The sequence below is a fragment of the Typopeltis vanoorti genome, chromosome 15 (assembly GCF_054136105.1).
Source record: "Typopeltis vanoorti isolate ZY-2024b chromosome 15, IOZ_Tvanoo_1.0, whole genome shotgun sequence".
Taxonomy (NCBI): Eukaryota; Metazoa; Arthropoda; class Arachnida; order Uropygi; family Thelyphonidae; genus Typopeltis; species Typopeltis vanoorti.
Window position 1 is genome coordinate 39,849,091 of NC_143563.1, and position 15,816 is coordinate 39,864,906.

General features: G+C 35.0%; 1 protein-coding gene across 2 annotated transcripts; it reads right to left on the reverse strand.

Annotated features, from left to right (window-relative positions):
- Window positions 1-5,349: 5,349 nt before the first annotated feature.
- On the reverse strand, window positions 5,350-14,999 carry LOC150098671 (uncharacterized). Of its 2 annotated transcripts, none has more exons than XM_090405494.1 (2): window positions 14,923-14,999; window positions 5,350-7,061 (listed from the first exon to the last, which is right to left on the reverse strand). In XM_090405494.1, exon 2 carries the CDS (start codon window positions 6,630-6,632, stop codon window positions 5,673-5,675), a length of 960 nt encoding a protein of 319 aa, XP_090261620.1. In that variant the 5' UTR covers window positions 6,633-7,061; window positions 14,923-14,999; the 3' UTR covers window positions 5,350-5,672. The 2 variants fall into 2 exon arrangements, with proteins under 2 accessions (XP_090261620.1, XP_090261621.1); XM_090405495.1 differs by lacking the exon at window positions 14,923-14,999 and adding an exon at window positions 14,802-14,913.
- Between the last annotated feature and the right edge of the window lie 817 nt (window positions 15,000-15,816).

Here is a 15,816-nt window from a genome sequence, read left to right on the forward strand (position 1 = left end):
TATTGTCGATAGTGATGTTTTCTCCCTGGTGCAGGACACCAGTGTACAGAGGATTTGAAATTGGAAGTGATCACTATTTAGTCTTGAGCAGGATAAAATTTAATTTCATTTTGAAAAGCAGAACATTTAAGAAAGTTTTAAAGCAAATAAAAGTTGAACAGCTCTCAGCTAAAATATACAAACATAATTGAAGAAAAAATGAACGTGTTTGAGAACAGGAACCAAACCTTGGAGATTCAGTGGCAAGCCATGAAGAAAACATTTATTGATTCAGCCAGAGAGGCATGTGGTGAGGTCGTCTGCAAGGATAGAAAAAGGATAGATAACTACCCGTGTCATCCACCATCAGAACTAGATGGTGGATGACACGGGTAGTTAAAGAGGCAGTGAAGGAAAAGAAGAAAGCATATCAAAAGTTCCTGGCAAATAAGTCAGCTTGTGCTCTTAGAGAATACACAAACAAATGTAAGAAAACTAAACACTGTGTAAGACTAGCTAAACAAAGGTCATGGGAAGACTTTGGTAACATAGAAAATAAATATCAAAAGGGTGGCAAGATATTCTGGAGGTTTTGAAGAATCTCAAAAATGGAGAAAAGAGTGTTGCAAAAGGAATTAGAGATGATATAGGTGCCATGAAAACTGGAGAAAAAGATATCCTTGAAGTATGAAATAATTACTTCGAAAAATTGCTTAACGAAACAAGTAGTGATAGCACTGTAGTAAAAAACACTCAACAGGCATACATTCAGGAATACATATCCATACTCAAAAGAGAAAAAGCCATCAAAGGCTTGAAATGTGGAAAGGCAAGAATAGATGATATTAGACCAGAAATGCTGAAGTATGGTGGTATAAAAGTTTTACAGTGGCTGTACTGTATGGTTCAGAAGGCCTGGACAGAGGGACGAATTCCCGATGATTGGAGTAGAGCTCTCATAGTACCCATATATAAAAAGGGAAATAAAAGTGAATGTGAAAATTACTACTGAGTGTTCCTGGTAAGATTTATGCAAATATACCTGAAAAATGGTTGAGAAGGATTGTGGAAGAAAAGCTTGGTGAAGACAAGTTGGATTCAGGCCAAATAGAGGCTGTCAGGATCAGATCTTCACTTTACGACAAATAGTTGAGAAAGCATGGGAATATAACAAAGATCTGTATTTAAGTTTTGTCGATCTGGAAAAGGCATATAACAAGGTGCCAAGAGAGAAGCTATTCAATACACTATAGTTATATGGTGTCAATGGAGCATTATATCAAGCAATACTTAGTCTTTATTTGAGCTGTAAGCCAGCAGTTATAATTGAAGGAAGTACAGGAAGATGGTTTAATGTTAAATCTGGCATCAGACAACAATGTACATTATCTATATGGATCACATTATGATCCATATAGATAATGGATCATAATCTATATGATTATGAACCTGAAATCAAAATTGGAGATGTTAATGTCAGCTCTTTGCTTTATGCAAACGATGTTATACTTCTAAATAAATTCACTACAAGTCTGCAAGATTCCCTGCATAACTGTTGTAATAGATATGGTATGAGGATCAACAATAACAAGACAAAAATAATGAAAATAGATAGAAGCATTGAAAATGTCAACTGCATTGTGAACGGAGAACCTGTGGAATAAGTAAAACATTTCAGCTACTTAGGCATGATTTTTAGTGAAGATGGTAAATTAAATATGGAAATAGACAACAGAATTAACAAAGCTGTTGATTCTGTTGTCTAACTGTGGACTAATTTCTCTCTTATGGAATAAGAGAGAAATTAGTCGGAACACTAAATTAGCTGTATACAAGACAGTGTTGAAACCAGTTTTAACTTATGAATCTGAGAGCTGGGTTATAAGTAAAACACTTGACCAAAGACAAGATACTGCAGATATGAGAGTTCTGAGAAAGATTAGGGGCATGAACAGATGGTATCAATGGCAATATCATATTAAAAACGAGGATATTAGGAAAGCACTTGACATTGTCAGCATCTAGGAATGCGTTAGCAGAGCTAACCTCAGGTGGTATGGTCACTTAAACAGAATGGGCAAGGAAAGATTAGCTAAACAAGTGTTCTCTTCCAAGTTGGCAGGAAAACGATCCAGGGGAAGACCAAGATATACACTAGTGGCCAAAACTGTGGAAACCTTTTGGAAAAGGTGTATTTTTGAGGTTTTATGGCTCATAACACTTTTTTTTTTTTTTGGTGTAATACCATAAAATTATATATCAATGGAAAGATAATTTAATCAAGAATGCAATGCAACAAAGTTTGTTCAATTATCTGTATTCTATGAAAAGTTATTGCCAAATAACCAGAAAAAAGCACAACTTGCACGAGTGTTTATAGAGCCAATCAGGTGTCATCTTGTTTTGGCAATGAGCCAATAAGGTCACAGTAGGATTCAGCTATTGATGTCATGTATTGGAGCTGAGAGGAGGATATTTGTCAGTGTGTTATGTGATTGCTATCAAGTTGGTTTTTTTTTTTTTGTGTTCTTTCATTTAGTGAGCTTGTAAAATGTAATAAAACTAAAGAAATAGCACAAAGAGTTGACTGGTCACCCAGAAAGCGATGTAAAATAATACTATTAAGTGAACAAGGCTACAGTTATGAAGAAATTAGAAGAAAAATTGGTGGAAACTTAACAAAGGTGGTATGTCTAAGTTTTTGAAGGGGTATAAGGAGACTGTCACTACAAAACCAGATTGGTAAAGGCAGGAAAAGGTGCACAACAGCAAGTGATGATAGAAGAATTGAGAGACTGTGCCTATGTGACAGAAGAAAATCATCTGGGTGTATACAAGATGAAATGGCACAATACAATGTGAAGTTGAGTGCAAGGACTGTTCAGCACAGACCGCAAGAATTTGGTCTAAATGCTAGAATTCCATGAAAAAATCCATTTTTATCTCTCAAAGGTTGAAAAGATTAAACTGCGCTAAAAACCCAAGTTAACTGGATAGCGGAACAATGGGACAGTGTTATTTGGAGTGATGAGACCAAAATCTCCCTGTTTGGTAGCGATGGCATAAAATACATAAGGAGAAGAATCGGAGAAGATTTGCATCCTGATTGCATTACACCTACCGTGAAACATCCACTTAGTGTTATGATCTGGGGTTGTATGACATCAAAAGGTGTGGGCAGAATTTGAATGATTAATGGTAATATAAATGCCCAAAAATACATAAATGAAATACTTGAGCCCAAACTGAAGCCTTCCGCACATGATCTTTTCAAAAATAATGAAGCATTTATATTTTAACAGGATTCATCTCCATGTCATGTTGCTGCTGTGTGCAAAAAGTGGTTTCAAGATAATCATATATATTGCACTGCTGGAATGGCCTGGAAATAGCCGAGACCTTAACCCAATCGAAAATCTATGGAGCCAACTAAAGAAACTTGTTAGTCAGAAGCAACGCACCAATAAAACCCAATTAATAGAAGCAATAATTCAATCTTGGTTTCACATTATAACAGCCACAGAACTAAAAAACTTGGTTCACTCCATGAGAAGGCATTGTAAGGCTGCAATTAACGCTAAAGGTTACCCAACTAAGTATTAACTCGCATTGTGAGAATTTTTGTATATCTCATTTTTTCTATGTGTTTCACTTTTCTTCTTTATAACTGCTGTTCTAATAAAAAAATCCTTCATAAAAGTTATTGCATTATATTCTTGATTAAATTATCTTTCCATTGATATATAATTTTAATGTATTACACAAAAAAAAAGGTGTTATGAGCCATCAAACCTCAAAATACACTTTTTCCTAAAGGTTTCCACAATTTTGGCCACTAGTGTAGGTGGATTGATATGGTACAAAGTGCCTTAGATGATAGAAATATAAGATCTGATAATGTTGGAGTCTTGACAAGTAACAGACTGATTTGGAGGAAAATTGTACACAGGAAGTTAGTAATGATGTAAATTTTTCATGTAGTACTATCATATTATCCTGTACACTCCTTGAGGGTGCATGGCAGGAATTTGGAATCTGGTTCCTTTTTCTCTTTGTACTTTTTTTTTTCACATGTTTTATGTTTCTTATGTCTGATTCCTGCTAATCCTTTGAGAAGTGGTGAGAAACATACAATTTTTCACCATTTCTTTCATTCCATTTAAGCCTATTTCCTTTGTTCTGTTTTCTGTTGTTTCCTTTGTTTATGTTTTTCCTTAGCTTATATAAGATGGCATTTGCTAGGAAATTCAGTTCACTGATTATACAGGTTTGAGCATTTTTTTTTTTTTAAAGTCTGTAATAGTGAGCTTACAACAACTGATTCTATGAAACTTAGGTAAGACTTTTTTCTATAGTTTGTTATAGTGAGTCATTTCAATACATTGAATTCACTATAGTGTACATCTGCTGTATTGCGGTCATTAAGAGTCTGGGCTCTTGCAATCAGTTCTTTGACTTAATGGAGGCCCAAAAATAATACTAATTATTTCCGTACTAAATACAAGATACTCATTTTAGGAGACAGAAAAATTCAATTTTTGAGCATGGTTATTATTTTACAATTTATTATAATTTTTAGTTTAATTGCACTGTAACAATTTTTAAAATAATTTGTGGCAAAAAAAAAAAAAAATGTGCAGAGAAAGGAGACAGATTCAATGAAATACATGGAAGACTGCATTCCTAAGTAATAATCATAAATTGCAAAAGTTTTAAAATATTTAGAAATCTAGAAATTTTGTTCTAAATCGTGAATGTGAGTTTTGAGGATAAGTTGTATACACAAATAGGACTAAGTTGGCTTGTCTTAGATTTAGAAAGTTTTTTTTTTTCCTTGAATGATGTGAATAATGCTAGATTTTCTTTAAATAAATACACATTCCCCTGGAAATAAGAATACTGACACACTATTACATGAAAACATATTCTGAAAAGCAACTGCAACTTCCCCACCAAACACTCAAGAGTAGGTACTTTGAGTATCCTCAGAGAATAACACAAGAGATAAGTTTATCTCATTAAATCATAATTGTGAAAAACCTAAAAACATTAATGGTATAAATATTAAAATTTAGACAAAGTAATAATGTGGGCTGCATAGTAAGCAGATCCTGTAGTACAACAGTAAACCCATATGATGTCATGTTATAGCTCTGTAATCATCAAAAATATAGGTGCATCCCCTGTATGTAATTTGTAATGTTTCATTCACACAATGGGTAGCATTTTAATTAGATTATCTTGAATATTCAGGATCTTAAATAATCCCTTATTATTTAAAATTACTTCTAAAACAGTTTAAGATCAAGACCTGCAAACTATTCTCATCATGGTTGTTGCAGCTGGATAGTTATCAGTTTACACAATACAAAAGAAATTAAAAGTTTTATTTCATAAATAAATACAAGCATGAAAGTAAAACATAGTCAACAGCTTATTTAATATAAAAAGCAATCAGATTTTAAATAGAAGATATTACACATTGGTAATCTTAAAATCATCATAATTGGCCTTAACATGTTCATGATGAACTTCACTCATGCACACCACACATTAAAAACATTCAGAATGAAGTTCTCTCTCTCACATTCACCCACACAGTTAATAATTAATTTTGAATGATATGTTTTGAATCTCAACATTATGAATATGTGAAAAATAGCTCAAATAATCTTCTGCTATTTTAGTGAATGTTAATATACAAATGATTTGTCTTTACTATGAATTAATTTATGTCTTTTTAAGAGATCTGTCCGTGAAAATGCTTTATTACATATTTCACATGTAAAAGGTTTCTCATTGCTGTGAACCCATAAATGCCTCTTAAGATCTCTTGATCTTGAAAATGCTTTGCTGCATATTTCACATCTAAAAGCCTTTTCTATTGTGTGCTGCATTTTCACATGTCGTGCCATTTGCTGAGTCTCTGAAAATGTCTTGCCACATATATCACAAACAAATGGTCGGTCATCAGCATGAACTAACAGATGTCTTTTTAATGATTCTGAACGAGAAAATGCTTTGTCACATACTTCACACACAAAAGGTTTCTCATTAGTATGAACTCTTAAATGCCTTTTAAGTTCTGTCGAGCCTGTATATGCTTTATCACACATCTCACATTTAAAAGGTCTGTCATTGGTGTGCATTCTGATGTGTCTTTTCAAACGTTCCAAATCCAAAAATGCCTTACTACACATTTCACAAATAAAAGGTTTTTCATTAGTGTGAATTCTTACATGTTTTTTAAGCAGTTCTGAACGTGAAAATGCTTTATCACAAATATTGCATACAAAAGGTTTCTCCTCAGTATGAATTCTTATGTGCCTTTTTAAACTTCCAGAAAACGTAAATGCTTTGCCACATATTTCACATATATAATTTTTTTCACTGGCATGAGTTTTCTTATGTGTAATTAATGTTCCTGATTTAGTGAATGCTTGGCCACACATTTCACAAGCATATGGTTTCTCATTAGTATGAATCCTAGTGTGTACTTTAAGATAATGAGACCGTGTGAGTACTTTGCCACATGTGTCACAGGGATAAATTTTCAAATTTTTTTTAATACTTATATGACGAGGAGAATGATTGACTGAGTTAGCAAATTCATTTTCAAAGCTACTCTCAGAAGTGTTTTCCATTGCATACATTCACTTGGAAATAATATTTAAAAGCAGGCTTAATTTAGTTCACACTTTTCCTGAAGAAAAGGCTCACTTATGGCAATTTTTCCTTTAAAAAAGTTGCAGAAATCTAAATTTGCTCAGAGCTCTCTCTTCTATAATTAAATGTTAAAAAACCTTTTTATACTGCTGAACTTCCTAATAAACTAAATGATTATCAGATTACTTCCTTTCATGAGGCTTGTTTGCCAGAACAAACCATGTACTAAATGAAAAATTGTTTTATTCCAATGGAAATCTTCAGAACAGGGTTTTTTTTTTTTTTTAAATCTTTCAAGGAATTTTTAAGTGTTTCAACTTTACTTATCTGTCAGTGTTCATTCCTGGAAATCTTTATTGTAAACATTTTAGGTTTCTAAGCATCTTCTGGTTTTGAGAAAATTAACACTGGCACATCTGCAAAGTAAAACAAAACTATTTTCAGGTATGGAATATAAGCTACAAGTTATTTATCATATTTAGGAAAACTGATCAACTGCATGTTGATCTTTTAATATTATATACTAGCCATTAGCAACTGCATTTTATGTGTAACATGAATTAAAAATGGCTTCCATTTATAAATTTTACAGTTGTTGAAAAAAAAAAAAAAAACGGATTGGCCACTCTTGCTCTTGTAAACTGTTCCATGCATTTTCAAATACTGGAGATAGCTTGCCTGTCTTCAAGCAACTGTAATAAGGGCCGACACATTTCAAAATGTAGATGTATATTAAAAGTAGAAACAGCCACCCTGTATTGATCTTTTAGGTTTTAAAAAACTATGACTTCTATTCTTTCATAAAGTCCCATTAAAATAAAGCAGCAATGTCCAATGATTATTAAACAAAATTAATCACATTTTGAAACTTCTGCTAGACCTTTGTAAAGAACATCAGATCTCTACCAATAAAATAAATGGATTTTATTTGTAAATACCTAGTAAGTAAATTTTTTGTAATATACCGAAATACATTTTTTAATATACGCAAGATTGAATGGCCAAATGGATATTATGTCTAGTTTGCAACCAAAAGACTGTGGATTTGAATTGTACTCTGATGTCTGTGACAATACTTAAGTGGTAGCTAATTTTTATTGCTAGATCTAAAATCACATTCTTCTAATTGAGGGCTAAAGGTGACTTGAATAAAACACCACCTTTGGTTTCTAGAACAGAGTTAACAGATTATTGGACTTTTGGCCATTAACATTACTAATGTGCTACAGTTTAACAAGCTTTCCTGGATGGGATCAATACAGCATGAATAATAATAAACAAAAAAAGCCTGAATTAATAAATTATCTTATTAATGAAGAGCTTGAACATAGCAAATATACTCCAATATAATGTTCATTTATTTACATAAAATCAGTATAAGGAACTAAGGATTTCAGAGAAATTGATAGTAAGTAATTAAAATCGAGTTTTAATGAAGTCCACATGTATAACTCTTCTTGGTTGTATTACTGGTCTTTTTGTTTCTGTTTAAGATTTGCAGACTACGTAAACAGATGCTATTGTGCCATATCAATTTTTATTTCTGTTTTTAGATAATTTCTGTCATTAGTGTTTCCTACCAAATAGTTGAATTTTTAACTCTCAAATTCTATAGTCATATTATAAAAACACATTTGTATTAGTTTTTTTTTTTTTTTTGTCAGTTTTAAATACAGTATTAGCTTTTTTTGTATATTTATTGCTCATGATCATCAATTTCAAATATGTATACTGAAGGGATATTCAGGATACCCATGATATGGACTACTTAAGTTAACATTATTACTAGCTTCCTATCAACTTTCTTTCAAATTAATCTTATCTGTCAAGTCTCAGTATTCAGAATTTATCTTCTTGGATACTACAAACTGCATCAGTCTACCTAGGACAAAAATTATTCCCCAACTACAGCATCAAACACCTGTTTTGTAACCTTTTTACTCTACCATTTGTCATGTCAATGGTCATCTCACAATGAATGCACTAGTTCTCTTCTGATCATTGAAGTTAAGCAGTGCTGAGCTCAGTTAGTACTTGGGAACACCTTCCCAAGTACTAACAACAGTACTTGATATTCCTAGGTGGTCACCCCACTTGGGAATATCAAGTACTGTTGGCGCTTCTTTGCTGACGTGGTTGGTGAGTGGTTAGCGTATCCACTCTCCAGCCAAAAGGCTGCAGAGTTTAAATCCTGTCATGGGAATGGATGTTTGTGATTGTCTGTGAAAATACTAGTGGTGGTAGATGGCACTGGTGTAGATGATGAAGGTAGTTACGGTTGGTAGAGATGGAGAGTTGTAGAGTAGGTGCCCTCTCTCGATGAGTCTTTGGACTCCTTGGAGGTGTTACGTAATAATAATTTTATTTAACTAACAATACCACCTTCTTGAATTTGTTTTTAGTTTTAATACCCCCCCCAACACACATAAGAGGTTACACAACCTTCAACAAACAGATGCTAAATGAGCAAAAATTTTAGGACAGTTTTTTTTTGAGAGCTAGAGGTTGTTGCATTTGGGAAGCATTTCATGGGGAAAGCTGTTCTAGAGAACAGACATGTTACAGCTAATATTAGGCATAATTTCTGTAAATGGTCACTGGGTATCTGTAGCTTGTATTACTGTAGATTTTAACAGAAATGAGAGGAAATTATAGCTGCAGTGCTCTACTGAACACCGCTCATAGAAGAAATAAGTGCAGAAAAGACAATCAGTGACAAGGAGTTGGAAAATGTGAGAAAGGATAATCAATTAAACTCTCCTCTTGTATGGCATCAAGAATTTTCTTCTTGATGAAAGAAGGGATTTTTGGTGCACCAACCGAAGGGTTATAGCAGTATTTAAAGTAGGATTTGAGAGTTGTATGGTCAGTGGTATTTTGACAGAAGAAAAGTAAACTTTTAGTGAAAAAAAAAAAAAAACTTGGCCAATTTTTTTAAAAGAGGCTAAGAATACTATAGAGGTACCAGAGTAATTTACCTACATATACAAGTAGCCTATTAATGAAGTCATATACAAGCTCTGTTTGCTCATTAGAAGTCTTTAGGAATGTATCATGAAAATTATCTCTTATCTCTTAAAAAATAAATAAATAAAAAGAAAAAGAAAGAAAGAAAGAACACATCAAGGATGTCAATAACAACAGAGAAGACAATTCTGGTTTAGCTCTCCATTTTTCTAATACCAATCACAACATTGAATGGGATAAAAGTACTATGCCGTACTTAGAAGACTTTCATACCTGTACCATCAAAGAAGCTGCAGTAGTGATCCGTTCAAGACGCAGCCTTAACAGAAACTAAGGAAATGGTCCTTGGTGACATCTGGAAAACACTCATAAGATCACTCAATACACCGGATTTCAACTTTGCAGCCAAAAAAAAAAAAAAAAAAAATGCACCTGTATAACAATGACTGCTAAAATACATGCTACATGCGCCTGATGTAACGTTTCATTTGAATTTTGATAACATTTAGCATTTGGTTATGTTTTAACCTGATACTTTAGCTCATTTCTATTTTAAGCTGTTTTTGTTGCTTTTTGTGTGCCCAGATGAAGTCAACAGTAAAGTCGGCTCCTAGTTCTCCCACCACCACAAGACTTACAAAAACCCTTCAGTAATTGGAATGATTCAATCATATCACCCATTTTTTGCCTATCAACCAATTTCTGTAACCCACAGATCTTCAACCTGTTCTCATAAGGTTCATTCCATAAACCAGCTACCATCTTTGTCACACACCTCTGGATCATCTCTACCTCCTCCCCATCACCAAGAAACCCTGGTACCCAGATCTGCGCAGAGTAGTCAAGATGGGGTCTTATTAAGGCTCAGTAAAGAGGAATGATAAGCTGCTTGTCTCTGCTCGTCAAAATATTCTTCAGTAACCAAGTGATTTGATTTAGCCACTTTTGCTATATGCCCCTTAAACTTCAACTCCCTATCCACAAACACTTCCAAATTTCTGGCTTCGTCAATTTCCTGGAGTATAGTTCCACCAATGTGGTATACTGCTGCTAATCTTTTCACCCCAAAATGCATAATCTTACACTTTGCCACATTAAACTGACATCCATTCTCCATAGTCCATTCCACTAATCTATCCAAATCATCTTGCAAAATTTTGACATCATGTGTCAAACTATTGCTCTACCCAAGTTTGCATCATCAGCAAATAAATGAACAGTTCCTCTCAGATCCTTTCCAATATCATTAATGAACAAATTAAATAGCACTGGTTCATTAACAGAACCCTGTGGCACACCACTAGTAACAGGCTTTCTTTTGGACTCTACTCCTGAATAAACTACTCTCTGATATCTCTCCATCAACCACCCTCCTATCCATCCCCATGTGCTGCAGTTTACTGATTAGAATTCCATGGTATCCTGTGAAAGGCCTTAGCAAAGACCAGTAGTATCACTGTAAACCCATTACCCCTTATCCAATTCAGCAGTCACTGTATTATAAAACATGAGCAAGTTACTGAGGCATGATCTACCCTTCATGAAACCATGCTGCACCCATACAGTATCCCATTTCCATCTACACATTCAAGTATTTTGCTCTTGACTAACTTCTCCAATACCATGACAATGACTCCTGATATGCTGATCGGCCAGTAATTTGCAACAGTAGTCTTGGAGCCTCCGTTATGCAATGAAACTATTTCCCCTCTTTCTACCCCTCAGGAGCAACCCAGAGTTGAAACTTAATAAATTTAGTTTAATCCTTTATTCAAAGTTTAATCCTTTATCCAAGCGTGAGCAAACAAAGTTTGCGCCTGAAGTATCTTCAGGACTGGGATAAGGTGGTACATCACCAGGGAAACTCGTTGCAAAGGTGGAGCACACTACCAACACTCCTGTCTCAGTATCTCCTATAATGCAAAACACATCTCCTTGCGGATATGTCTAATGTTATGCATTAAGGGAAGGGCCACTACCCAGACTACTTTCTACCTATATGAGCTGCCACCATTTGGCAGCTCCTATAGGTAGAGATGACTTTGCTAATATTTCTGGCTGGTATCTCAACTCGGGCCTGGCTCCCATTGAAGAGACCTCAATAAAGGTCGAAACTAGTCTGGGTAGTAACCCTTCCCTTAATGCATAACATCAGACATATACGCAAGGAGATGTGTTTTGCATTATAGGAGATACTGAGACAGGAGTGTTGGTAGCTTGCTCCACCTTTGCAACGAGTTGCCCTGGTGTTGTACCACTTTAACCCAGTCCTGAAGATACTTCAGGCGCAAACTTTGTTTGCTCACACTTGGATAAAGGATTAAACTAAATTTATTATACTCTAACCAAGTGAAAAATAAACTCAACATCTTTCTCTAAATCCAGAGTAATTTATTAAAAAGGGTGGCACACCATTGGCAACTCCGAGAGGTGGAGATGACCTGCTAATGCTTCTGCCTGGTATCTCAACTTGGGCCTGGCTCCCACTGAAGAGACCTCAATAAAGGTCGAAACTAGTCTGGGTAGTGGCCCTTCCCTTAATGCATAACATTAGACATCCGCAAGGAGATGTGTTTTGCATTATAGGAGATACTGAGACAGGAGTGTTGGTAGCTTGCTCCACCTTTGCAACGAGTTGCCCTGGTGTTGTACCACCTTAACCCAGTCCTGAAGATACTTCAGGCGCAAACTTTGTTTGCTCACACTTGGATAAAGGATTAAACTAAATTTATTATACTCTAACCAAGTGAAAAATAAACTTTCAAGTTGAAACTTAAATTAAACAATATGGTCAAAGGCACTGACAATTCCTTTGCTGCTTCACATAAGACTCGAGCTGGTATACCATCCAATCTCACAGATGAATTCACATTAAGGTTCTGTAATATACTATTTGCCTCCATTTCATTCATCTCAATTCCCATATAAGCCACTGATTCCCTCATTCCTGCAATATCACTGTCTGGATGATATACTCTTGCAAAGTGTTTGCTTAGTAATTCTATTTCAACTGATTCAGTTACCTCCCTACTATTGGCATTCCTTAAAATCATTCTGCAGTATACATTTTTTCTTCTACTTGCAGCATATCGAAAGAACTGTTTGGGATTCTTTTTAGCTTGCATTGCTAACTTCCTTTCATAATCTGCTTTTGCTTTTCTTATCACACTAGTTACCCTTCTGACCTGCAGGCACATGAACAGCACAAAGCACAGGCTATAAGGGTAACTAGTGTGATAAGAAAAGCAAAAGCAGATTATGAAAGGAAGTTAGCAATGCAAGCTAAAAAGAATCCCAAACAGTTCTTTCGACATGCTGCAAGTAGAAGAAAAAATGTATACCCTGTCTTAAATTTCATCCACAATTGTTTCTTCTTTTTTTTTTTTGCAGCTCAAGCTTAATGGTGTTATTCATCCATTTAACCACCACTTGATTTACTCTCTGGACTCTAGGTATGCAGTCAGCCATTATCTCCCTCAAACACCCCTTTAGCACTTCCCATGCACTATCAACATCAGAGCAAAATATATAACCAATTTTTGCCCAACCCTTGCAGTTTTACATGCCTTAGCACTGATCCAAGCAATCTCCTAAGCTTGTCATACTTACCAGCACAGTAATTCTACATATACCCTGTCTTAACTGAATATTCCCCACATTTAGCCACCTGGAAGGTGGCTAAATGTGTGGAATGTGTGTTCTAAATGTATCTATAGCAGAACCTTATGATCACTCTCACCAATTGGTGGCAATGTGATCATATTCGTTATAGTCAAATTCTCAGATGCAATTACTAGATCGAACACTCTTGAACCCCTAGTATATTCCATTACATGCTGTCTCAGTAGTTATCAGGTAGTTTTATGTCGTTACCTTAGTAACGACATAAAATCCATTTTCTTCCTCCCATGTGTCCTCTTCTCCTTCCAATCAATGTTACCATAGTTAAAATTGCCCATAATAATTACCTCCACTTGTTGAGTCTATTTGCCGATGCATACTATCTCCATCATCTATTCCATCGCCTGGTCTATAGCAGAACCCAAATATATATTTTGCTCTGCTGGCCTCAATCTCATACCAAATAGCCTCAAATGTGCTCACATCCCCTTTCACTTCATTCAGCAACAATTTTTCCAGTTTCAGAACACCAAATCCATTCAGATGCAATAATAAACAGTACTATATGATTAAAAAAAAGTGATGTTAAAATTCATGGGTGCAACCATGGCTTGCATTCAAGGTCATTCAGATGTAAAGAGCAGCTGTAAATCCATGGTGATTGGCAACTGTACATTGCAACTGAATAATTCTTCGTTATCTTCCATGAAGGATGGTGTTTTATTAAGCAGCTTAAGCACCGACCCTCAAAAAGCTCAGGCTATGAGGCAAGTTATGTTTGTCACCCTGATGTATGCTAAGCGGTGTTCTGTACATGGGAAAATATCCTGCTAATTCTAAGTAAATAATATGGTACAGAGCAGTGACGCACTCAGGATCTAATCTTGGAGGGGACGGGGACGAGTTGAGTAGACGATTTGAGAATACACACTACACATAGCATACGAGCTATGACTGAGCATTTGCAATGATCGGTAATACGATACCGTGATCTCATCTGGTTCGGCTCGGGCAAACGAGCGCCCAAGCACTACTTCGTTCGCCTTGTTTACAGTGACCAAGATTCCCGAGAGCTATAGGGTATTCCCACCTCATGTGACCGCTAATTCATAAGAAGCATAGAAATAGAAGACACGACACAACATAAATTTAAAAAAAAAAAAATTTCAATTAGGAAAAGATTTTTGGATATTTTTCTAGTGTTTTTTCCTTTTTCTTTTTTTGGGGGAAGGCTCCTTGGCCCCCTCCCTGGGTGCGCCTATGGTACAGAGTATTGTATGCAAAAAACAGCGATCGACATCAATGTTTACTAGTTTCATTCAAAGGGATCGTCCTCTAAGATCTTTGTGAAAATTTTCCTTATCATTATATAAATGCGACATCTAAACTTAAATCGATGGACCTATACTCCTCTATACACAAAATTAAAGTTAGTGTTATTTATGTGCCCAAAATTTCGACTGCATGCCATATGGAAGTGAAATATCACGAGAAAGTAACACGTTATTACTCAGACAACATCACAGTAAAATTAACAACCATCGCTCCAAACAAAGAACAGCTCATACCTGTTTAATGAGCAAAATAAAAACTTTCGTCGTTAAGTATGGAATACAAATTCAATTATACACTGATGTAAACATAAACACTGACATATTATTAAAATAATGATAAATAACCACTGCTTACGTTAACAACAGGTGGTTGGATCTCCTGCGGGAGAGTTTAATAACCCTGGCTCCCTCTGTATAAATCGGTAGGATTTGTTACGTATGCGAATCTAAGGCAACTCCCCATCCTAAGCCTGCTTATTCCCTGCATCTTTTCTTTTAAGTGAAATCTTCATTCAGTATTGGCAATATGAATCCGAGCTAGAAATGACTGACTGGAATTATGCAGAATCAAAAACTAAATTCTGAGCCCAGTTCACAATGTCTGTTTATTACTTGCGTTCTATTATTGGTTAACCTGTTGGATGCAAAGCCCTGGTTTTTCAGTGAAGAAAAACACTCTGACCCAGTACAAGGCAAGTATCTTCTGATTGCGTACATTGGATTTAACACGATCTCTGCAGATTCTAAGATTTTTCATTCGTCTCATCATAGCAATAGTGTTGTATTCTGAAGCTTTCCAGAATACTTGGAGCCTTTTGGAATGGTTATCATTGCCTCGATATTATTCAATAAGCTGTTCAGTATCATATCCAATAATTTTTCGAACACATTGGATCATGTTATGACTTAAAAGAATAAAATAGGATTGTAGGCTGAAAATGGAACAAGAGGATATTTAGATTTTTTATTTTACGTTTGTGGTTCGTTTTATAAAGTGGATCCAATGTCAGGAAGAAACATATACTTTCTAATTGTATTATCTTTACATGTAAATGGAATTAGTTTATTATAAAAAGATACTGGAACTGTCGGTCAAACCGTATGGTAGAAACTTATAGGTTTATAGAAAAGAATTACAGGTGAGTGCCTAACTTTACTCATACTAACAGGACTTCAAGCACAATGCAGTTAATACTAACAACAGTAGTAAATAGGATATAAAGCACAATGACTTCATAAATTGAAATGA

Coding starts and splice junctions, on each gene's coding strand:
- LOC150098671 (XM_090405494.1), bottom strand. CDS start 6,632: ATGTATGCAATGGAAAACACTTCTGAGAGTAGCTTTGAAAATGAATTT.